General features: G+C 46.1%; 1 protein-coding gene across 2 annotated transcripts in view; it reads right to left on the reverse strand.

Moving 5' to 3' along the window:
• Nucleotides 1-2,741: 2,741 nt before the first annotated feature.
• The window catches only part of CLUAP1 (clusterin associated protein 1), a 71,576-nt gene continuing 50,757 nt past the window's right edge, over nucleotides 2,742-23,560 (reverse strand). Inside the window, exons 10-13 of one of the 2 annotated variants that reach the window (XM_032197966.1) lie at nucleotides 15,854-15,961; nucleotides 6,519-6,574; nucleotides 3,559-3,612; nucleotides 2,742-3,039 (exon numbers count right to left, since the gene is read on the reverse strand). In XM_032197966.1, the coding sequence (XP_032053857.1) occupies nucleotides 2,884-3,039; nucleotides 3,559-3,612; nucleotides 6,519-6,574; nucleotides 15,854-15,961 (374 nt within the window). In that variant the 3' untranslated portion in view covers nucleotides 2,742-2,883. The remainder of the gene's footprint in view (nucleotides 3,040-3,558; nucleotides 3,613-6,518; nucleotides 6,575-15,853; nucleotides 15,962-23,560) is intronic. The other variant, XM_032197967.1, reaches the window with a different exon arrangement.

A 23,560-nucleotide genomic window follows, 5' to 3' on the forward strand; every position in this document is an offset into this window, starting at 1 on the left:
CTGGGGTGAGCTGTGCGATCTGTACATACTCGGAAATAAATCAGTTCCTAGCTGGAAAAATTCCTTTGCACGGCCTTTCTCTATTGCCTGTGGATCACTGCATAGGACATTCAGCGTGCACCACTAGGGCTGCGTGCCCCTGCCCAGGCTGGAGCCCCCACACCCTGCTCTAGCACACCAGGAGGGCTCATGGCTTTTCCATGAGGCATTACAGGCTGGCTCGTGATCTCCAGCAGGATATAGTGATGCTGAGTGACTGAAGTCCTACCTCTGTCATCATTATTTCAGGGCAGACAGGGCCCTGAGGCCAGCTCTGCCCCAAGTCTGTTTGGAACCCTAAGCTAAATGTTACCTGAAGTACCAAAAGGAGACAGCAATCAATGATCCCAAGCAGGCTCACAAACCCTGGAGCTGCAGGAAATATGAGGTTAACAACAACCTGAAAGCCATTTATAGATCTGTATGCACGTACACAGACCTAGCTATACGAAAACACTTCTGTGCTGGAAGTGTCAAACACCCAAAGGGTGCATTTCCCCTGGCACTGGGGGTGGCTGCTACAAGCACTGCTGCTCACGCCTGATACAAGAAGCTGTAAAGCAAACCACAGCTCCCCTAAATCCTGGCGGGCTGTGTTGGAAGGCTAGGTGGCAGTGCTGCCTGAAGAGCCTCTGGCTCTGCGCACGTGATTTAGTGTATTAGCTATCCCCTTCAGCCTACAGTATAGGAAATAACAGAAAACTGGTCCAAACTCAGAGACTGTGCCCAGTCACATGGGAAATCTCCCTCACAGGTCAAAGGCATCTCTTTCAGCATGCAGGGAGGACCAGAGCAGATTCCCTGAATACCACAAAATAATGCTTTCAGATCAGGTCCTAAAATCTGGACATTTCAGCCCTTGGGGCAAGCACATACACTTTTTCCCTGGCTGCCACAGGACCACCCTAATGGATTTGCAGTAGGTATCTAGCACTAAGAACACCATCTTCTGTGTCTTTCTTTGAAGTGAGGTGCAAAATGCTGATTAACTTTATAATTACGGGTGCAAAGAAAGGTCCTAACTGTCAGCCAGTTCAGCTCAAGACTATATAATTCAGTGCATTTCAGCTCGTCACAGCACCCACATATGTCCTGTTAACTACATAAAAGTTGTGGAGTGTGTACCTGTGAAGTTTGGGCTCATTCCAACAGGACATTTTAAGTTCTAAGCTCTGCTGACAGGTGTCAGAGAATCGGAAATGAACAATCTCTTGTTTTTTCAAGTAACTCACGTGCATTCCTTCCTTCAGTGCAATAATGGAGGGGTTGGACCTGACTGTAGACTTCAGATGTAGGGAAAGCAAAGTACTTCGGTGATGTGAAGAAAAGAGAAAGGCAAGAGAACAGCCTGGGCTCTTGCCTGCCCTGATGAACACACACCAGAATGAACTCTTCTAATCAAGCACTGATTTCTGCTCCTGTGAAGACAAACCATGACACTAAAGCAGAGCTAAAGGGAAGGAGGGAACACACTACAAAAACTCCAGCTTTTGCTTTCATCTGAGTACCTTCACTGGTGGCACCAGTTAAACCCACCGACCTTCCCAGCACACGAAGCACTTCTGTGAGCAGCAGACTACCGAAGCCTGGATGCCTACAGGCTCGTGTTCATGTCCCAACACCACCACAGCCCTATACTAACCTTCAGCTCCTACCACATACCTTGTGATCCTCTGGCTCCTGCACACATCTCTTATTCCTCAACAGGTTAACTGAGTATCCCCATTAAATGTCCTCCTAACATCTCCTTGCTTTTTTCCCCAAAGCGTGCAGGAATTTAAAATCCAGACATCCTTACCACTCTTCACTGAAACTGGCCAGGTATCCTAGAAGTTCTTCAGGGAGGGGTAGACAAAGGGGGCAATCACTTGAGCTTGTTCCTATAGAAAATCAGGCTAAAACTGGTGAATAATTACGTATGGAAAATACACCTATTCCTGATACAAGTAGGAATGTTTTCTTAAATAAAAAAATGCAAAGGGGACCTCTCCTACCAGGAGAACAGCGTTGCACACCAGTCAAATTCTACTGATTTTTGGGTTTGGACATCTGTTCTCTTGGCGACCCGTGATACAAGAAGAAAGGCAAGCAGAGGAACAAAAGGAAGCGACAGTGCCCAACTTCTGGACATTTGAGTGCCTAAAGCTTAGTCTGCCCTGGAAGCACCAGTATAATTAAAGGACTAATTTCATATAGATTTAATTACAGCACAGTCTCACACAGTTGCTCTCAGGACACTCAAGCACGGTGCACTCAAGTCTGAGAACAATTCCCATTGACACAGCTGAAATGCTAAGAGATGCTGCATGGAAGGCAGGCTTTGAGGATCCCTTCACTAGTTTCCCAGTTTTAACTTCACTCCTTAGTTCTGCTGGCACTGCTCTTTGTAGAGACAAGCCCTTGATTAAGTAAAGGGTATGCTTAGGATAAACAGATTTAAGCCAGTTTTAAAATCAATTTAAATGTGTTCCCAGAGCAGCTTTTCATCCAGCTTTATTAAGCCAAAAAATCTGTTTGGACATAATAAAATGCAGGGAAATCAGGCACACAATGCTCACTGGAGTGAGACTTCTGGCACTGCAGCACATGAGGGCCAGTTCTAATGCAATTATGGAAATAACAGCACTCCACATTACTGTGATTCTCATTACGGATAAACTGCTCATACTTTGCGAGTCACAGGACTGGCAATCCAGGTTTAATTTTCAAGTTTAATGAACATTATTTACCAACTCCTGAATTCATGCTGACAAGCGCTTTTCAGATGGCAGGATATTAGTTCCTGGCCTGAATGCTCTCCAAAGTTTTTATTTCAAGGTGCCTCCTGGTCCTGCTGCTAGAGGGTCAGAAGTCGTTGTCGCTTTCCTCTAGAGGCTCTGGCTTCTTTGCTCGCTGACTGGATTTGCTTGGGGAGATTTCCATGCTGTCATCTTCCACATCCTCCTCCTCCTCTTCATCTTCATCATCATCCAGGTCAATCTCGCTATCCCCCGACTCCTCCTGCAGGGAAGCACACCGAGTCCATGACCAGTTCAGCTCTTGGGTGGCGAGGCACCTCTGCCAGCTCAGAAGTAAAGGCTGGCGCCTCTGGCTGACATCGAGCTGCTTCCTCCCCTACGCCTGCGGCCATGGGGACAGCCATTTATTTGTCTGGACTGCTACGGATCCAGACTTGGACTTGCCCTGGACAGCAGCAGATTCTGCCAGAGGTTTCATTCTAGCCCACAGCTCTGGATGCTGCCTTTTAGAATAACAATAGGCCAGAGCTCAGCTGCCTCTGGGAGCTAAATGCCCACACGGCTCCACCAGCAGCTCCCCGCCTTGCTAGACACTGCCTGCTCCAGTCGATTCACAACAAACATCCTTCCTCGCTTCATGGGGCTGACAAAAATGAACTTCCTGACTTCTCCTCAATCCGTGGTATTAAAGGCCTCGCACAGTGTTTAATTTCAAAGTGGTACCTGCTGTGAGACCAAAGAATCAAGGCCTAGTGGAAGAAAAACTGCAGAAGAAACCCACCTGTGCCTTGGCGATGATCTTGCGCTTGCCTGGCTGGGCTGGGGCAGATCTCCCCTTGGAGAACCAGAGCAGAAAGGAGAGGCAGAGCAGGAAAAAAAAAAAAAAAAAGTACAAGAACGTAAAAGAAAAAAATAAAATAACCAGAATGGGAGCAGGAGGGAAGGTGGCAAAGGCAGGTACAGCTGGGGCATCACGTGCCACATCTGAGAACTGGTTGTTATGCTGCAAAGGACACTGAGAATACAACCAAAGGGGGGGAAACTGAGTCTAAACTAGAAAGCACAAGCAGGTGCCCAGAGACCTGCTCACCAAAAGGAGGCATGCAGGTGGTCCTGCCTGAATCGTGTGCTGCAGGAAAGCAGCTGCCCTGTACGGGAGGGGAGTTAGAAGCAGGGAAAGGCAGAAGAGCTGCCTGGACAGGGTTCACGTCCCCATCCCACATGAGGCAGCAGTCACCTTCAGGTCGAGTGCTCTCCTTGTCTTCCCAGACTCAAGGGCAGCTCTGCCAGGTGATGGGGTTGGTGACTGGACTGCAGGAGATGCCCTCCTCCACACACAGGAGAAACCCACAAGCAAAGGTGGGGTGCCCCGTGCAGGGGGTGCAGGCTCACTGGTACAGCTCAGGGGCTCATTGGATAGGAGAAGGGAAGGACAGGGGAGCCACACAAGCAAAGAAGTGCCAGAAGCCAGCTCCCGGGGAGGCTGCAGTCTGCTCTCTTCTCAAACCCAGAGCCTGATCAGCTCCTAACCAGCCTCACTAGTTTTGTTTCCTGACCTCAGACACAGAAGCCTGCAGGAGTCCCTAGCAAGCTTCTCAGCCCTGGTGCCTGCTGAGATGCAGAACTAAGAGGGCAGAGCCCTAAGACAACCAGCCTGGCTGCAGCTGAGGCAAGGAGAGGCTTTCCTTTCCACACCTGATGTGCCAACAGGGAGACATGGGAGAAGACTGTGAGCAGGACACAGTAAAAAACAACACAAGGGAAATCCAAAGGGCAGAGAAATTACAAAGGATGGTTATTCATAGACAGAGCTGGCAAGGACTTGGTAAAGAACAATCAGGCAGCACTGGGACTGAAGTCACAGCATCTTCACCTACAGCACTGGCACTCCTGACCCTACCCAGAACTGGGTCTGAGTGCCAAGGGCATACCTCACTCCCCAGAAAGCAATGAACAGCTCTCTACATCCATTCTGGCAGAAACAAACAGCAGAGCACAGTCTGTAAGCTGCTTTCCAGAGAAAAAAGTGAGGACAAACAAGGTGAAGGCAGCTCGCTGGCAGGGCACTTAACTCCCTTATCGCTATGGTGCCTCCCAGTCCCTACAACGACCACTTAACAGTGGCATTTTTCCTTTTCTGAACCTATCTGCAGGAGAAATAGCCTGCCCAGAGCTCTGCACCGCTAAGCCAGCAGCATCAGACAACCATGGCAAATGGCTTTCGTATTTGGTGGCAAACATCAGGAGTTCCCACCTATCCTTACATCCCCCCAGCAGCTTCTCTCTCATTTTAAACTCTCCTTGGGACCCTGGGGCCTGGCGACCCACCACGGCTCACCAGAGGGCTCTGTGGCAGGCAGTGCAGTGCTGGGGATTTGTCTGGGAGGACAGAGGTGCTGACCCTGCCTGTGCCCACGCTCCCAGAGCTCACGTGTTACTGCAGGCACAGGCTGCTGTGCTCTGAGCCCACCAGAGCTCTGAGATGCAAAAGATGGCCCAAAGCCTCAGATGCCTGGGTCGCAGGGCCAAGCTCTGTACCCCTGTACCACCCAACACCTCTGCTCCAGTGCAGAGCTGTGGGCTAACTCACAGCTGACCACTAACCTCAGCTTCCTGCTCCAAGCCAGCGCTTTGCTGTTTCCCCAGGGCCTGGAGCCTAGCTTTTGTGAAGGGATTTCTGAAAGAGCACATTCTTTGTTTCAGAGAGGCTGAATTTCCATGCCACGAAGGCAGCACTGAGAGCCTGATAATGCCCCAGTGGCACAGGGATGTCTGAACTCCTGGCACGCCTCCTCATCCAGACAGGCAACACGGGGTGAGGTGTCTGCTGGATGGTGAGACAGAAAGGCTCCACGCTAGTAAATTAATAGCATGGGATCAAACGTGAGTTCACAGTCATCAGTTTTTAAGTGTTTGTCCCACTTCCTTACACAGTTTTAGCCTGTGCCAGCGAGCACTCTCCCAGACAAAGTTCCAGCATCACCTGGGGAACAGGACAGCCCCTCTGATCCCTGCTGGCAGCTTGGATACAGGCACCTTTTGGGGATGGTGGGGAGAGCTTACGGCATGGATGCAAGCCATATCAGAGCAGCTGGCTTCAGGGTCAGAGGCTCTGTCTTACTTCTTTGTACAAATGTAGCCACTTAAAGAGTGCCCAGAGGCATAGAAAGATCACCCACGTGCCAAAGGCTGAACAGAGCAGTCAGTAACTGCCCGCTGTACCAACCTGGGCGTGCCTGCTTAGCTACCATCTATTCACCAGGTCAGCCTCATCCAGATGCAAAGCCAGGAGACAGCTTCACCTGCAGGACCAATGCTTGAGATGCTGCGTGGTAGCACAGGTTGGTGAAAGGGCTCCAGGGAGCATGACTTCGAGCAAATTAGGGGACTCAGATCAACACATCTAACTCCTATTACGTTGCACTGATCCCTCCTCCCAGCCACCTGCCCCCACGGCTCAGCAAAACAGCATCACTGTACCCTGTGTGCCGCTACTGACATGCTCTGGGCTGAGGTGAAAGCACAGGGCAATGCGCAGGGACTCTAAGAGCAAAAGAAAAACGATAAAGTATGTGTGTGTGCAGATAAAGGGAGAGCAGCCAGCTGCAGGGAAAGAGGGAAAAAGCAGGCCTGTGGCATGAAGATTGAGCAAATATAAATCTGTTTCTCTAGCTAAGGAGAGGGCTGTCATTCTAAAGCACTACCGGAGAAGCCCTGCAGGTGCATGGGATGGTTACTTACTTCTTCCTCTGTGTCTCCACCTTGCATCGTTCCCACGATCCGCGTGCCAGTTCTTCCTGCAGAGCAAAGAGAATCACCATAAAGCCTGGGTCATGGTTAGCACGGAGGGGGAGCAAAAGATGAAGTTCAGGGTTTCCTTTTAGAGAAGCAACCAAATGGCAGCGGGAGGATGAGATCCCAGCACATGTAAGGCCACCCCACTTGGTAAGCCTCAGAACTGGGAAGAAGCTGGAGAGGGTGAGGCTGACAGGGATTCCAGTCAAGACTGTACTCCCAGAGCTACCCGATACTGCTAGGCTACAGCATACAATAGGCTGAAGAAAAGCACTAACTGGATGCCTGGTTAACAGCCCTGCTGTGGCCATCCCATTTCTCCACCTCGTGCCACCACTAGTTTTCGCTATGACAGACAGATACAGGATTTTTTCCAATCTAGAGAAAATCTTTTTTTTTTTAAGCATGAGAACAACACAACTTTAAAACGTATCCTGTAAACCTCCTTTGCACCTCCCCAAGTACAAAGCCCCCTTTTGCAGGTTGATTTGGGCTAGTTATAGCAAACAGCTGGCTAACTCAGCCAGAAGCCACCAAACAACCCTTGCTGTGTCAAGACAGATAATTGAAAGGATCCTATATCTTCAAATAAAAACTATCAATCTGGTTGCTGACAACACAGGCAGTGGGGATGGAATTATAAGATGATTCCTGGACAGAGCTTTAGATTCTCAAGCTTTAGAGACTGATAGACATAGCCGTACTACATAAATTCAGAGGTGGTTGCAGCTGATGTCATTAAATGACAATAAAATGACTTTTGCTCAGCCTACAAATGGGACCAAGAGTTTAACTGCAATTTTCTTCCATAGAAAATTCAGCATGAAGTGCTAGATAGGGATTTACTACCTCAAAGCAGAAAGCAGCAGAGAGTTCCTAAAATTTACTGATAAGACAAAGCTGAGAGAGATCCCGAAGAGAACCAGACTATCAAATGAGCAGAGCAGATGAAATAGGACAGTTCAAAAACGCCAAGGAAAGAGCCTGGAGAATGCTAACAAAGTCTATGAGATGCTGCTTTTCCATCAGCAGATACAGGAAGGGCATCTTACTGGCATCCAACTGCTTACAGCTGGAGGAAGAAGAGGACCAGGTGCTGCCCTGACTTTGATGCCTACATGGGTTTAAGCTGGGAGGACCTCTTTGAACTAGTGCCCGTGGGATCAGCAGCATTAGACCCCGTGGCACAGCCACGATGTTCACAGATGCTCACAGAAGACACCATGACACGCAGAGAGCCTGGAGCTTCAGGCTGTGCAACGTACTGTAGTCTAAACAGGAGAGAAGGCAGATTTTCCATGTTACCAGAAGAGCTTCTGTGACAGAGGCAGGAGCCTCATTTTACCGTTCTGATATTAAACCCCAAGTCTCTGCGTGTGGGAGCAAGAGAAGCGACAGATGGCCACGGTGAATTTCCTTGCGTGCTGGAGGGGAGGCAGGAAACAGAGGCGTTGCCTGCACACAACAGGGAGGGCTGGCAGGTACGGGGGTGTTTGGCACTTGAAACGTACTGGGTTCAATTTAGCTGGGCTCAGCTTGCCGCAGCATTAGTGCTGCACCGCTCTGGCCACAGAGGCTCACGCAGCTTCCAGGCGGTTGAAAGCCTGTTATGTTTACTTACAGATAATGTGAATTCAGCTGGGACAGGCTGTACAAAGTGATAATTAGGTAAAATGCTAGTAATGAACAGACTGCAATTCACTGCACCTTTGGATTCAAATCTAATCTCAGTGCATCGCCATGGTTTACAGCCACCGAGCTATCAAAGATCAGGAGTGAATGTGCATCCATGATTTTATCCCGTGAGCATTTGCCATTTTTCCTCTGCGTGTGACGCCTGCCATTGTACTGCCCTGTGCAGCTGCCTACAATGGATCCCCAGGACCAGAGTGATTTACATCTTCTTACTCAGCAGTAGGTATATGCTAACCCTGTTCCTGACAACAAGAAGTGACACTTAACCCGAGAGGTTAGGACAAGCTGCCACGAGGGGAAGGCAGATTTGCAGCTGAGACATTTTGCCTCCAATCTGGAGATCTACCTTCAGTCTTCCAATCTTAATGCAAATTTCCAGGGTGAGCTCCCTTCCCTCTGGCTTCCCCTCCTTGCACAGAAAATGAGGATAAATCTTTTCCCTGATCTTTCTGATTCGTGCACCCTTTGGGTTCTGCCCTCTTATGTGAGTGTAGCCCTTAGCAGAAGGCCCTGATCTCAGCAGCGCCTTCCAGACACTGCTAAAATGAAATGATTTACCAAGCACACTACAGTTGCTGCTCATGCTTCTATTTCTCACACCACCCATGGAAAGGAAACTTGCTTGGAAGGAAGTCACTTGTCTCAACCCCACCATCTCAGACCTACAGCCCTCCTTCTCCACTAGGTCCAGTGGCCATAACACGGGCTGAAAGCACTTGAACGCCTGCAAGAACTTCCCTTTGATGGTGCAATAGGTGCAGCCAGAGAAAGCTCTGTTGGGAGAAGATGATGAGATGGAGGGAAGGAACTCTATTTCAAGTTAAGACAAACTCACTTCAATGAATTCCAAACCGCAGCCCCTTGTCGGTGTGTCCAAAACCACCTGACTCTTCTGCCCATAGCCACACGAGCACATCCAGCAGCTAGCCACATCAGTAAACCTAAGGACTTTGCAGACTCGTATCTGGAGGATGGGAATTTACAGAGATCCACACAGAAACAGGCTAAGATCAGAAGAGCAGCTCTACTGGCTTTCCTCCTCCCCAGACCAGTTTCCTCTGAGCACTGCAGTCAGACCCAGCGGTTCCTGAAACAGCGCTGACTTTTTCCTTTCTGCTTGACCTGAAGAGGCAAGGAAAAAGAGGCTAACCTGATTCTCCAAAATCACTTTGAAGTGTTTGCAATTAGAACTCACACTTCTTTATTAGACAAGGATATTCACCCCAGAAGCACAATCACAAGGATCCACAGCATGACATGGACACAAAGCCCCAGTCGGATTACAATTGCACTTTGTGGTGTTCTCAAGGAAGAAATTTTTAATGTTCATGGAGAATCAGACCAGGTTGGTAGAGTCCTCTGAGATGCTTTGAGAGCAGGTGCATTTGTGAAATTGTTCTCCTCAACTTCATACCTTATCAAACAGTGGGAGAAGTTGACTCCTGCCCATGTACAGCCAAATGCCTTTCTGTAAGACCCGTTCTTCACGCCTCAGCCTTCTCCCTCTGCCACCACCACAGTACGTGCAAAATCCAGACCCGCTCATCTCCTGCCTTTCACAGACTTGGGATCAAGGCTTGTTTGCAAACACTTGCAACGAAAGGCCTGCAAATGCCTCTGTGGAAAGCTGTCAGGAAGAGAGCAGTCTGACCAGGTCAGAAGGGAGTTTTGTTTCTGTTGCTGTGTATCTCCTGTTAACTGCCAAAGAATCAGAGGGGGATTTTCAGAGGAGCTCTGGGGTTACAGACAAGAATCATGAACCTTCAACAGAAGGGAAAAGTAAGAAGAGCTCAATGCCCAGCAGAGCTGGTGTCAAGGCTGCTGTTCGCCCCGACTCACCTGTTATATATATATATATATATATGTGTGTGTGTGTGTGTGTGTGCACACATTTATTTCCTCTCAGTGCAAGCATCAAACTCTATTTTCTACTCTGAAACCGTGAGATATAGAATGCCTGCAAGCCTTGCTGAGTATTTGAACTGCAGATTCCTGGTACCTTTGAGAGCTGTTGGGACATTTGGAGGGACACTGACAGCTTCTTGAGTCTGTGGCTGAAGTCTGCATGTGCAGCAGACCCTTGGCAAATCCTTCTTAGTGACACTTTAGTTACCAAGCGTGGCATGACTCTGAACAAGACATTTTCTTCTGTTCATTTGTTTCTTTCCAACAACACAAGCTCCAGTGCCTCTGACTGCAGCAGCAGGGAGATCCTGACTGCTACCTCGGAACAGTCAAGTGGGAGACCACATCCTACACTAAGCTGCATGCCAGTAAGAGGCAGCTGTCCCTAAGGAAGAAGCTGAGATCAGGGATGGACTCACACAACAGAAGACAGATTAATTATTTAACATACATTTTTAAAAATCAGACAGGTGACATCCACAGGAACTCAATGTGAACAAGACATCAAACAAGGACCAGGCAGCTGTTGCACATTCATAATTGAATCCCTCAATTCCCCCTCATATTGATGGCACGCCTATGGTTCCTAGGCACTGAGGAGGTTAGAGGGAAGTAAAGCATCCTTGAAATTCAGTAGCAGAAGCCTGACCACAGTCATGAGCTGGGGAGAGAATTGCCACAAGAGGAGTCTGACCATTTCCTTATGTGAGAACAGATAAGGACTTCCTTGGTTTTCAGCTTGTGTGCTGTAAGGAGGGATTAGGAAACAGGACTGTGCAAGGCCTGGGAGGATTTCTTGCTGCTCTGTCAAAGCTCCCATTCTCCCTAAAGGACTGAAAATGTGAGGGCTGATTCACCCACTGGAGCCTTGCCCCCAGCATGCAGGGTATCCTTAGTCCTTGTCCCATGCCTGCTAGCCAGCTCCTACTTAATTATCACCAACAAAAGCTTAAGAATAAAAGTAGGACAGGGAGACTAACCATTATCATCTCAAAACACCGAATATCTGGCACAAAAGCATCATTGGCATGCTTCAGGCGTGCTGCTCTGTACGCACTGCCTCCCTGAGGTTCATCTGTACGGGACCAGGGATCCACACGGGCCTGGCAGCACAGGCACAGCTGGCAATGGCAAACCAGCTCGTGTCCACGGGGACCTGGAGCCACGCTCCCTGCCTGTCCCCAAACTCATCTCTGGTTTGATTGCCGTCTACTTGGTTCCACTTCCTTCAGTGAGATGTAGCTGGCTTTCTTACTAAAACCCCTCTGTTCTCATCTGCTGTCCTTGCTATGTTAAGCTGCAGGTTTTCACAGGCTCACATTTTATCCCTTCCCTGGCAAGTAGTCTTGCTAACCTGGCTGCCAGGACTTCATTACCACATTGATCCTCTGGGGCTGTTCTGGAAAGGCAAGAGGCTCCAAGAGAGCTGTTCTCACTGTTTCACCATGGACTGATTGTTTAGAAAGTAAAATTCAGCATTTGATAAAGCTGCCTTACAATAAAGACCAAATGGAACTGGAATTGTAATCGTCTTGACAGCAGAACAGTCTCCGTAGTCCTAACAGGACAAAAATGCCCCTCAACATCACAAAAGGAAACATAAGAGACAGAACAACTGGTTAACTGGGTTTTGGGAGCTGAAAGATCCTGGCAGTGAGGAATAGAGGATAATTTACTATATGGGCACGGTCCCACTGTTTTGCAAGCACTAATCACTTCTGTTTCATTCAGTAGTGTTTCCACTGCCTACCTTGTTCCAAGCACAGTGTGTGCCAGTCTGCCATGGCTCACACAGTCAGCCAGTGCAGGCTCTGGGAAGAGGAGAGATCCTGAATTTGCTCATGATTCCACAAAGCCTTTCAGAACTCTGGATGAATGAGACTGAAAAGATGGATCTGCACATGTAACCACAGCATCACTGCAAAATCCACCACTTTTGGTAGCACAGGTAATAAAAAAACAATTTAGTTCAAGGGGAGACCGGACAGGTTCTTAGAATAAAACACCTACCAAAGGTTAGAGCAAGTATGTGGAAACCAAACCAGCTCAGGAAACCCTGATGGAGCTTGAACCAGTTTGAGAATGGGAGAGAACCTGATGGAGGTTCTTGCAATCATCCCTAGGTATGTTCTTTCAGGCAGTGCTGGAAACAGAAGACCAAGCCACATGGACCTTATGCCTGCCCTGGCATGGTACCTTCTACCTTCCCAGGATGAAGCTTTGCATATTTCTCTCCAACATCTATACCGTCTGCATGTGAACAACCATGCTGCTGCAGAACACTGCTCTATGGCCTGATTCAGGGAAGAGCTTTGTCTGCATTGCAGATGGCTAAGACCTTGCAACACCGCAAGAATTTCTTTTTCTTTGGCTCTCTGACAAAACAGTCTTATTTCAAACATAAACACTAACTCACAGTTTGACCTCAGGAAAGTTCAAGCATTTGCTATTTTATTTGTGTAACAGCCTCACTTATCTATTCCCAGGCAGAACAAAAGTGGATGTGAATTTTTATTTACGCTTACAATGTTCAAATTAAAAGATGCAGATGATAAATAAATGTATTCTTTCACTTATAAAAGCAAATGATTAGTGACATGTGAATTTATTACAATAAGCCACATCAAGGAGAGGGCTTGCCTTTAGCTGTGTTGACAAAGCTGGCTGTAGTGCCACAAAGCCAACAAGCCAGCATCTGCCAGTTTGGTGCCCATCCTTCTAGACATTCATTCTTACCCCTGTGCCTGTTCTCTCCTTGTACAGAAGCACCTCCTGGCTTCGCTGTATCGGTGAATCAGAGTGTAAATACCTTGAACTCGATGGAGATACAGGCTCCATAGCCCATTTTAACCTCCTTCCTAGCCCGCCTATTCCTCTTTGTACATGGGGAGTAAGTATTTGATTTTCTCTCTGTACCACAGGAGCTGGCAGTCTATCATGTCTCCCCTAGCCAACACTCTTTTCTGCTCCATGGGAGACTAAATCCTATACTTTCAAGTCTTTTAATTGGCTAAAAGAATAAATCCAGGAGCAATATTGTCAAAGCTGCATTTAGTTTGAATTTTACTGCATTTAGACAGACCTGCTGAAACAACTCGAGAAAGTGTGTTGATTTTCCTCATACCAAGTGGCCTAATAGGAGTGATTATGTCTCCCTATGAATCTTGCCTCTCTAATGACAAAGCACGCTAGAATATCTGCCCATCTATTACAGAGGGAGGAAGTCTCCTCTTACAATACTAATAACACGGAAATTAGAGATGTAAAACTGAATCACAGCAACTGCAGGAACTGACCACAGTGGACTACTTCTCCTTAGCAGAACAAATATGGCTCAGGAGCATCACTTGGTAAGAAGACACAGTACTTCAAAAGAAAGCAATGGGAAGCTCTTGAATTGAGCCAAGGAAAAATGGTAATTAATAAAAATTATGTTCTTATTATATGGTCTTAGTTATTAAATACATTTTAAATTCGAACTACCCATGCTGAAGTACACATATAGATTCTCTCTGCATTTAAGGATGAACAACCAGTGGATGCTCAAGCTCAATCTGCTAACGGAGCTGAAGAACCTGACTTTAATCTCAGGTCCCGACGTTGTCTCCAGCACTTCGGTTTGCCAGGCTCACGCAGTCAAACACAACCTCACCACTGATGTGACCAAAGTGGCCAATTAACACAAAAAAGAGGCAGACTGAGGTTGTCCTCGAGGCTAGAACTGCTCCTCACTAAGTGTCCACTCTGGCTAAGGCTGGACCTCCTGAAAGAAAGCCTGGCTGGTGTCTTGACATAGTCCAAGCTTTTTTTTTCCCCTATGTTCTGTACCAAGAAGGAATCAGCAGGCCTTGGAGAGCTCATTTTACACCAGAGGCAGAGATATAGCGAGGCTGCGTTTCCTAAACAAACCATTTTGAAGCATCGCCAGCAGTATGCAGAGCCTGCTGTTAATCTCAGTGTAGATACAGCTAGAGCAACTAGGTGATTTGCCCAGGGTGATGAGGAGTAACCTCAGCAAGGCAGAAAAGCAAGCTGATAATTCTTCCCTTAGAAGTCTAAGGGTGTTTGTATCCATCTCTGCCAGCAGAGATTGCATGGGAGCACGGTAGGACTGAAGTGCTGAGTTACAGTGGGAGAATACAGCCTCACCCCTGGATCAACCATGGAAAAGGCATCTCAGGATCCATTTCAACATACAAGAAATTGGTTCAGTAGTTCTGTTCATAGCAAGTGAGAGGCAAAAAGAGGACGGAGAGCTAAGGGAGACTTCCAAATTACAGAGACACACTGAGTAAAGATTGGTATGGCCACTGGGTAGTCAGCAAACCACAATCAGACCATGCAAAAGCCAGAGGATAATCGTGTGTCAGAAGTAGCTTACTAAAGACTAGGATGAGACCTACAAGAGCAAAGAAGCCATCTAAGCAGGATGGCAGAGGAAATATCTCAGGGATTTCAACTGCTTTCTTTAGGTTGGACAAGTTAAGGCTGAATCTCCAGAAAATGCAATTAGCAATAAATTCATCCTAGGAAAAAAAAATACTTGCAACAAAATCTACAGCTTTTATAATAAAACTTCCTCCTCCTGAAGCTGATGTTAAGAGCTGACTAACTGCAGCCAGGACCTGTACCGCTGGGTTCTGATGCCTGCTGAGAGGGGACATCACGGACAGTTACAGTCAGCTCTAAAGCTCTAAAAACTGAGTACAAACTTTTCTTTGAGAAACTGCACTGTAAAAATCATTAGTGAATATTAGGGTATCTGGTACTTTCAAGACTTTCAACTTTTCAAACTTCTCAACAGTTTTCAACTTTATGAAAAGTAGGGGAAATGGGGATAAAAATGCTGGATTTTTTTTTTTTTTTGTCTTGAGAACTTAAGCTTCTTGCTCTAGTCTCCATTAGAAAGGGGAGAGCAGAACTCTGCTCAGAAAGAAAACACATTTGCAGTCTATACAAGTAACACGTTCCAGCAGAAGTAGTGGCACACGGTATTATCCACACTGGCACTTCATCCAGAGCCCAGAGAGGCTTTTGCTGATGGACAGAATCACTCACAGCTGACAAGAATGCCAGTGAGAAATAACCCGATTTTCTGCTTTCATTTTGCTTGACTGTAAACTGAGCAGAACATTTTTTTTTTCTGCCTAAGTGAAACACAGATCCTCAGACTGCTTCTGACCCAGAATCTATAGGAATCAGCAGCCAGGAGCTGAAGTTCTACTCTGCATGAACTGTGCCAGAAGCCGGGGGTCCTCCCCTGAATGAGGTAACTCAGGTGTGTCACACCCTTGACTGTGTCAGTGGAGGAGGCTTTACAGACCTACTAAATGTCCCATTTTGAAGATGACCCTACAGGAGATGATGTCTACACCTAGAAGGAAATAAATGCCTTGCAATGAGAAATCATATTTCTTTTCTAAGGCTTTGCACAAAGCTGCTTCTGAATCTGCAAAGCAATACTAAGAAAGGATTTTTCTCACTTTTTTTTCCTTCAGTAAATCCTCCTTAATTCACTCCCCTGAAAGCACTGTATTTTCTCCAAAAGACACTGTCCTCTTACAGCTCGCTTGAATGGAGCAGTGTCAATGTCCTTGAACAGGGTCTTTTATATTTAAGGTTACTCAGATGCTTTGAGCTTGTCCTTTTGAATCAAAGCAACTCAGGAAAGCTGAAGGTACCTTGCATTAGAGCCTCCATGGCCATGTGCCGCTTTATGATCTGCCCCTCTTCCACTTCACTATCAGAGCCTTCATCCTCTTGAATGTCTGCATCGGAATCATCATTATCTGGTTAAAACAAAAGCAGAAGATAAACATCATTAAAACAACCCGCAACAGCCCATAATAGCAGTTAGACAGAAGAGCTGCTAGCGCTCTCTACCTTTGTTCAAGTCCAAGATTAATTCAAAACGTGTTGGAAACAGGGCACTGTCTCTGCTGACAGGCGCAGGGGAATAGCCAGCTTCCCCCGCCTCACTAAGGAAGGCATCTTTCCACACGTAGGTGCCAAAGAAGTTGAGATGAGCAGAGTGCACAATATAAACAATTGTCTTGAGACCATCCCCAGGTCGTACTGTAAAGGCAATGTCCTGAATACGCTCTCTGGGTATGAGCCATATGTCCAGTCAGAAGGTGCTATTTCTGAAACTGATTTCAAAATAAAGATCTTTTAACAGCTTTTGGGAAGTGTGGGCTTATTACATCTTAGTCTTTTACTCTGCCATAAGTAATATCCAAAAAAAAGTCCCCTTAGACTCTTTGCCTTTCACTTAGTCATAGGTTAGAAAAGCACAATGAGACATCTCCAGATAAATGAAAGTTGTTAGAGCTAAACCCAAGATGTCCAGAAAAACAGGACTAGGAAGAGAGCCTGGAGTTCCCAAGATGCAGGAACTTCAAATGTTTTCATAACCTGCCTTTGTTTCCTTCCTCCCATCCAAACTGAAGTCGAATCCCTGACAACAATCCCCCAATCACCAAACTGCAATAAACCTAAAGGACTTGTCCTTCAGAGTGAAAGGGTGACAAAAACCTTCATGCACATCAGAGCACCTGCAGTGGAAGCGAGGGCAGGCCGTTCTCCAAGTCAGCCACATCGGTCCCATCTGAGCCCAACCTCAGGGTTCACGTGCAAGACCAACCAAACCAATTCTCCTCTGAGCCTCTTCAGAGGCAGTCCAGCTGGGTGCAGGAAGTTTGGAAGAGGCTCTGCTCCATTTAAGCCTCCTTCTACCCATGAGTTTTATTCCCCTCTGTGCATGCAAGCCTACTTGTTCAAGCTCCTCAGCTCATGAAGACCAAGCTCTGCCTTCCAGCTTCTTCCCACTTGTGATTGTTTAATCCCCTCCCCAGCTGGGCCCTCAGCTCCTGGCATCTGACAAATTCCTGTGTTTTATGCAGAGATGAGCCCCCCTGCAACAGCTGCTCCAACAGCTCAGGGCTGATGCTCCAGCAAGAAGCGCTGCTGCGTGGTGGCCAGTCTGCAGGAGCTTAAGGAATCACGGGTGCTACGCCAAAGCCCTCGGGACTGCCCGAGCATAGCACCTGGCACAGCAACGAGAGTTGTCTGTTACTTGCAGAAAGGAGGCAATTCCTTCCCAGGTACACTTAATTACACACGTCTGAGGTCAAAATGGAAATAACTACTTTAATTATGATTAGTAACAAGCCGACATGTCTTTGCAATATTTAATTATCAGACAATATACGATATATTAGACTTTTTCTCCCATAATCTTTTCCATTGCAGTATTAAGCTAATGACAAAACAACACGGGATATATTTGATACCCTGGTAAGACTATGAGGCTCCACGACCATTAGCTACAATTTCTGTTCGTGTTGCACCTTCTTCCTTGGCAAGTGATGGAATGACTGCTGTGGGAGCTGAAGACTGTTTCTGTTTCCCAATATTCAGGGAAGCCAGGTTTTGTTCAGGCAGACCCCTCTGGAAGACCCATGTGTAGCCTGAATGAAGGATTCAGATTTGTGCTGTTGAAGAGAGAGACTACCTCATCGGCCAGGGCTCTCACTGCTACTTCTGAAATGCTCTTTTTCATTTTGGACTTCTTTTTTGCCCCTTCTTTGAGCAAGGATTCCTCTCTTGCAGATTTTGTCACATGTGCTCCTCCTGTTCCGCAGCACCACCAGCCAGAGCGGAGGATGCTGCTGAGACCAGGTCAGATTCTTCCCCATTAGCACCTTTTTCTCACTCTCCTGAGCATAAGCCGACAGCTGAGACCTGGACTAATGGATCCAGTGCTCTCTGGTGGCAACCCAAAGTGACAAACCCAGTTAACACCACTTTGGGGACAGGACTCAGAGCCTTCACCCTGCAGAGGCACAGCGATGCGATTCTGCTCGGGGCAGGGGCACTGCTGTAACACACAGGGCTTTAATTTCACATTTCACTTCTCTGGAAACCATTTTTTAAACCATTGGTAGCAACAGACTCTCAGATACAACACGTAAAACACATTTCCCTTCAGACAGAACAATGGTAAGATGACAAGGAGGACAGAAATGAACCTGCCATCATCCCTCTGCTGTCCACAGAGGTGCCCTCTCCCCTAACCAGCCGTGCTGATGGCTTCATGCTCTCCTGAACCACGCGCACCCTGCTGCTGCCTGCAGCACAGTCCAGCACTCTTCAGCCATTTCTGACCCATTTAAACTTGCAAAAAAGGAAGATCAGCTCATCATATAATTTCCCACAGTATCTTTCTGCTGGAATTGGGACTGGCAGTAAGATCGCATGGCAAACAGTGCCTGGGGACAGAATTGATACCTACTGTGGAGACAGAATCCGTGGCTGGAGGGCCTCAAGCTGCTGCTTCAGGAAAGAAAAAGGTTTAAACACAGCTTTTTTCTCTCCCAACCTCTTCTTTCACTCAGTTGCTCTGCTCCTCCTAATGCCCTCTTTCTCAAACCATTACTTTTCTCCCTCTCCCCCACTGACCCAGATGTTTTACCTCTCACCTGCCTGTGATGGAGGTGCTCAACCCATGCGTGGACACCACGGAGAGCCACTGGCACACCCCAAAAAGCCTCAGATCCACGTCTCCTCTTTCAAAGTGTGCTCTACCAGTCAAGCCAACAGCAGCTGAAAGCCTAGCTTTTAATTACACATTTAAAAATCCTGGATTACTTTCCAGTAAAAATGAAGAGAAAATCCATCAGGTGAGTTACCGGCATGCAAACACAGTGTGCCGTTCTTCCAGCTGAGCTGGGACCTTGCAAAAATGCTTGCCAAAACCCATAGGTTTTGGCAAGGGTCTGGACTTTCTTTGAACAGCCTGTCTGGAATTGTGCTGCACAGACCCCAACGTGAAGTTATACTGAGCTGCTACAGTGAGCACATGCTGAAGGAACAGAAAGGCTGGAGCTGAAGTGCAAATTCAGCAACAACCTGTGCCTCTGAGCCTCCTGCCCACTGCCTGGACAGACACTGAGCACCTTTTCACTTGCAAAAAATAATTAAAAAAAAAAATGCATTGCTCTAACCGAGCTTTCTGTGATGGGTGGCTCAGTGGCTCCTAGCACCACACTCTTCAGCCCACAGGGCTGTGGAGGGCCAAAATGCCAAGGGCACAGAGCGGAGCATGTTGCTAAAAATTATTTATATATGGTGAAAACCAGCTGAATACAGGTTTTACGGAAGGATGAAATGGCAAACTAGTCTAATGTTGTGTGATCTGACCTACCTAGAGCATTACAGGACTCCTCCGCCCTGTATTTCTCATTGTACCTGCCCAGGGTGTCCAGTTTCCAGAAACAAAAAAACATCCTGGATCCTCAAAAAAAAAAGTGACAATTCAAACTTTCACTTAACACACAGAAAGAAATCCTACAAGAGGTGACAACCACTAACTGTGTAATACTGCACAACAGAAATTACAGCACAACAGAAATGACAACGCCTCCATTCCGAGCACACTGGGAGAGTTTTTTATGGGGAAAATGTGGATTTCTCTCAGTATCAATATAAAGCAATGAGAATAATAAAGCATACTACTTCCAGTTCCCACATACTCGTACATGAAGTACAGAACACATTCTAATGTAGCTGGATTATGAGATTTGCATGGCTTTACATGAAGATTATTTAACTTTTAACAGTATACTGCAACTCAGCAATCTATGTGCCCAAATTTAGGCTAATCCTGGCGGCTTACTGAAGCTTAAGGCTGGTATTTTAACACGCTCCTGTATTTTTACTACGGAAAGGTAATCAAAAGAAACACTCCATGAACTGCATTTGGCCCACTTCCTCACTGCTGGGATGTACTCTGCTGCACAGAGAATATTGGCAAAATATCAGACCACCTGAGAGAATATACTGGGATTTGAAACTCTTGCCTTACATTTCAGTATTTCCATTTCATAAAGGTAGGCTTTAGTCAACTAAATTAGTTTCAATTAAACTAGTCCAGCCACAAAAAGTGCATCCTGATTACAATTGAGAAACAGTGCTCTCAGAAGGTGTGTCATTTGTTCCAAAACACACCTGTTTCTAGAAAAAAAAAGGCAAGAGCAGATACCCGGACTGATAGAACTATATTTAAATGATTAAATTTGGGGTAATTTGCAAAGCTTGAAGGAAAAACAGCATGATTTAATAATGTACCAGTGATTTCATTACAGGTTTGTTAGTTTGCATAAATATTCAAGTAAACGTATCCAACTGTAAAATAAGAAGGTAGTGGGGTGAAGATAATGAGCACAAAGGGCATAGTTTATTGATAAGAAGAAATAAATTTAGAATTAGATGTAAGTGTTGCTTCGCATGTTCTATTTCGTAATAAAAATCCCTGCTTTGAAAACAGGCCCTGGCTGCATGATTACCGTATTCAGGAAGATGTTGATTTTAGTGAAAAATGTCATGAGGAAACCAAGTGGGTAACCAACAGCCACTTGAGCCAAAATAAAATCCACTTAATAAATAGCATTAAATTTTAGAACAGGAAAAAAAAAAAAAGGAGCAGATTAGGATTTTAACGTTACCAAGGGAGGAAAAATGTTCAGCTCTCACTTGAAAGGCTCAGTTCTACCAAAGCTGTACTCATGTCTCACCAGCCTCAGACAAACCAGTCATACATTTCAGCCCGGACACTGATGCATTTGCAGCTCTGCAAATTTGAATGGAAATAAATGCTTTATGTTTGGGATATTCCCTACTGAAATACAAACAGCACAAAACTGAGACCCTTTGCGTCATCTCAGAAAAAAGTCACGATGGTCTAAGAGCTCCCGAGCAAGTCTGAGCACCTATGGTCCTACTGACCTCAGCAGAAAGCACGGATGTTCAGACTTAACGTAGGAAAACTGAGCAACGCCATGCCCACAAACACCAAGCAGGTGTTGCAGTTAGGTCTAAGTGCACTTTCTCACCTTGTATCATTTTTAAATGGTCTGTTGCTGCACTACCCGATCTCATGTCTTAAACAGTACAGATAAATAACCACTGCCCAGGGAACCTGTAGGTCTCCGTTACTTGAAATCATGAAGAATAAATCTCCATTCAAACTGGGATTCGTAGCCTTGGCACAGGAACGAGTAGCTATTTGGCCCATTTTACAGAGGGGTCGTATTCAGCCACCATAACAAGTTTCTAATGATCTCAGATGCCAAGAATCCATCGCAGTACTATTAACTTAGAACATGAATTTGCGATTATTTAATGAGCAAAACACAAGACAATTGTGGACAAATTCCAAGCGTCTCTTACAAGACGGATGGTCTTCGCATGCTCCTGGTGAAGGTGCTGAGCATTAGCAGTAGCAGCCAGGAACCCGTGGGGATTACCCAGCAACTCCCTGCCACACTTCAAATGTGACAATTACTGCCACAGGGCTTTTTGTTTATCACCTGTCAGATGTCAGAGCATCAGTTCTCGAGTGGAAAGAATAGAAGAGATTCAGTACATCACCGACCTGCAACAGCACCATGTGATTTGCACACAGCATCTATTTGCTCTGTTTATCTGAGCAAGACGCTGGATCTGGGCACATCTTGCTTGCCTGTCAAAAAAGAGTTAGCTCCACACGTAGAACTGGCCAAGAAAACACTTTGGTTGTGTACTCGTACTGGGCAGAATTCAAGCTGTACAGGAGCATCGGTCAATCCTGCTGCTGGGACATGAGGTTTGCTCAACACCACCAGAGAGCTGCACATCTCAGTGCTGCATGGCACGGGCACTTCTTCCTTCTACAGACCAAGCAAGAGCAGCCAGGGCTGGGCTGGCTGACTGCAGCGGCAAGCCAGGGAATGGCACCTGCACTGAAAAATGCAATTTGACAGCAAATATTTTTGCAAATTGAAATCAAATGCTAGGCACAGATTTGGCCAAAAGAAATATAGGAAAGAGTTTGAAACCTTCTAAGGGTTTATTTTTATATATTGAAAATATATATATTTTTAAAATATGTATGTATATTCTGCTTTTAAATTCACAAAAAGAAAGAACGTGTATAAATGAAATAGGCTGATTAGTCTGAAAAAAATAAATTTTAGCTTAGAAAAAAGATCACTAGTTACTTTTTTGCTCAGCAAACATTTTTTTTTTTTCAACAATGGGAGAAGCTGAAAAAATGCCCTGAATTTCTGCAGTGGTCAGTGACCTTCATAGCCCTCTCCTCTCACACCAAACCATTATCAGAGCAACTCTTCACGTATCTACACCTGACAATAGTTCTATCAACAGTTTTCACAGTGCTCATCCAGCAGTGTCGAATATAATATTTTAAGAGGCACTGTTCCATTACCTACAACGACAGCAAGCCCCGAGTTTCAGGCAATTGGCATTTGTTACTTTGCACCAGCCTTGGATGTGCTACAAAGGCAGCACGCTGTGAAAAAACACCACATCGTAGATTGGTTTCTCTAACAGCATCTTATGTGAAATTAGGATTACAAAAACGCCAGCAATTTACTTATCACTCTTCACACACACAAAAAAAACAACATTTCTGTAGTGCTGCAAGTACTTAACTGCATATATTGTCATCATGCAAATACTGCTGAAAGCCTGATCTGGATCTAGAGTTCAAGGTCTTTACATAATTTAAGAACAGTTTTTACCACATAAAAAAAAAAAAAAAAAAAAAAAAAAGCTAACGCTAAGTTAAGTGCAGTGGTTTTATGAAGATGTTCTGTGAGAAACAAAAGATGATTTGCAATGTACACTAGGGGGAAAAAAAAAAAAAAAAGAAAAAAGAGCCAGGCTGTTTCTGAATTGCACTAAATGTTGTTGCAGATTTTGTGCATGCATCCTGACATATCCTTTGCCTTTTGCCTTTCTGTGTTCTTAACAGACCTGCACAATTCAACCTGTGTTTTACAGCCATTCTTCATGATAAATGTCATTTAGGTTTCTTCGCTATTAGTTCAGCCTGAAAGGAAACCGAGAGCTGTCCAGAATTCCTGCAACTTCTGCTGCAGAGGAATGAACTGTTAATTTGCAGCCCTTCTTACCAAATTAGCAGTGGATAAGGTCAAAGGATTCAGACAATAAAAGAACTGCATCGATTACAAAGGTATGCAAAGGTGAGAGTGCTTACAGGGGCAGGCTGAGTGCTGACTTTTATCAGTTAATGGTAACAAATTCATCACCTGATTCCAGCCTATGCTGTTCCAAGAGCCTCATTAAGTGCTTTGCAGCTCTCAGGGGCAAAGTGTAATGAGATTTAGAGCACCTTCCCTTTCCCTCGCAGGAGGCACTGGCCCCAGGCTGCCTCTGTGCAGGCAGACCACGAACCTGTCCCAAGGGAGCTCACGGAGAGGTTCAGCCTTAGGAGACAGGGACCCAGGCCAGGCTGCTTACCTCTGAGCCGAGCTGCAGGGGAACAAAGCTCAGACCTATTTGTTGCTCTAACGGCCCAGACAGCA

This window comes from Aythya fuligula, chromosome 15 (genome assembly GCF_009819795.1).
Source record: "Aythya fuligula isolate bAytFul2 chromosome 15, bAytFul2.pri, whole genome shotgun sequence".
NCBI classification, from domain to species: Eukaryota; Metazoa; Chordata; class Aves; order Anseriformes; family Anatidae; genus Aythya; species Aythya fuligula.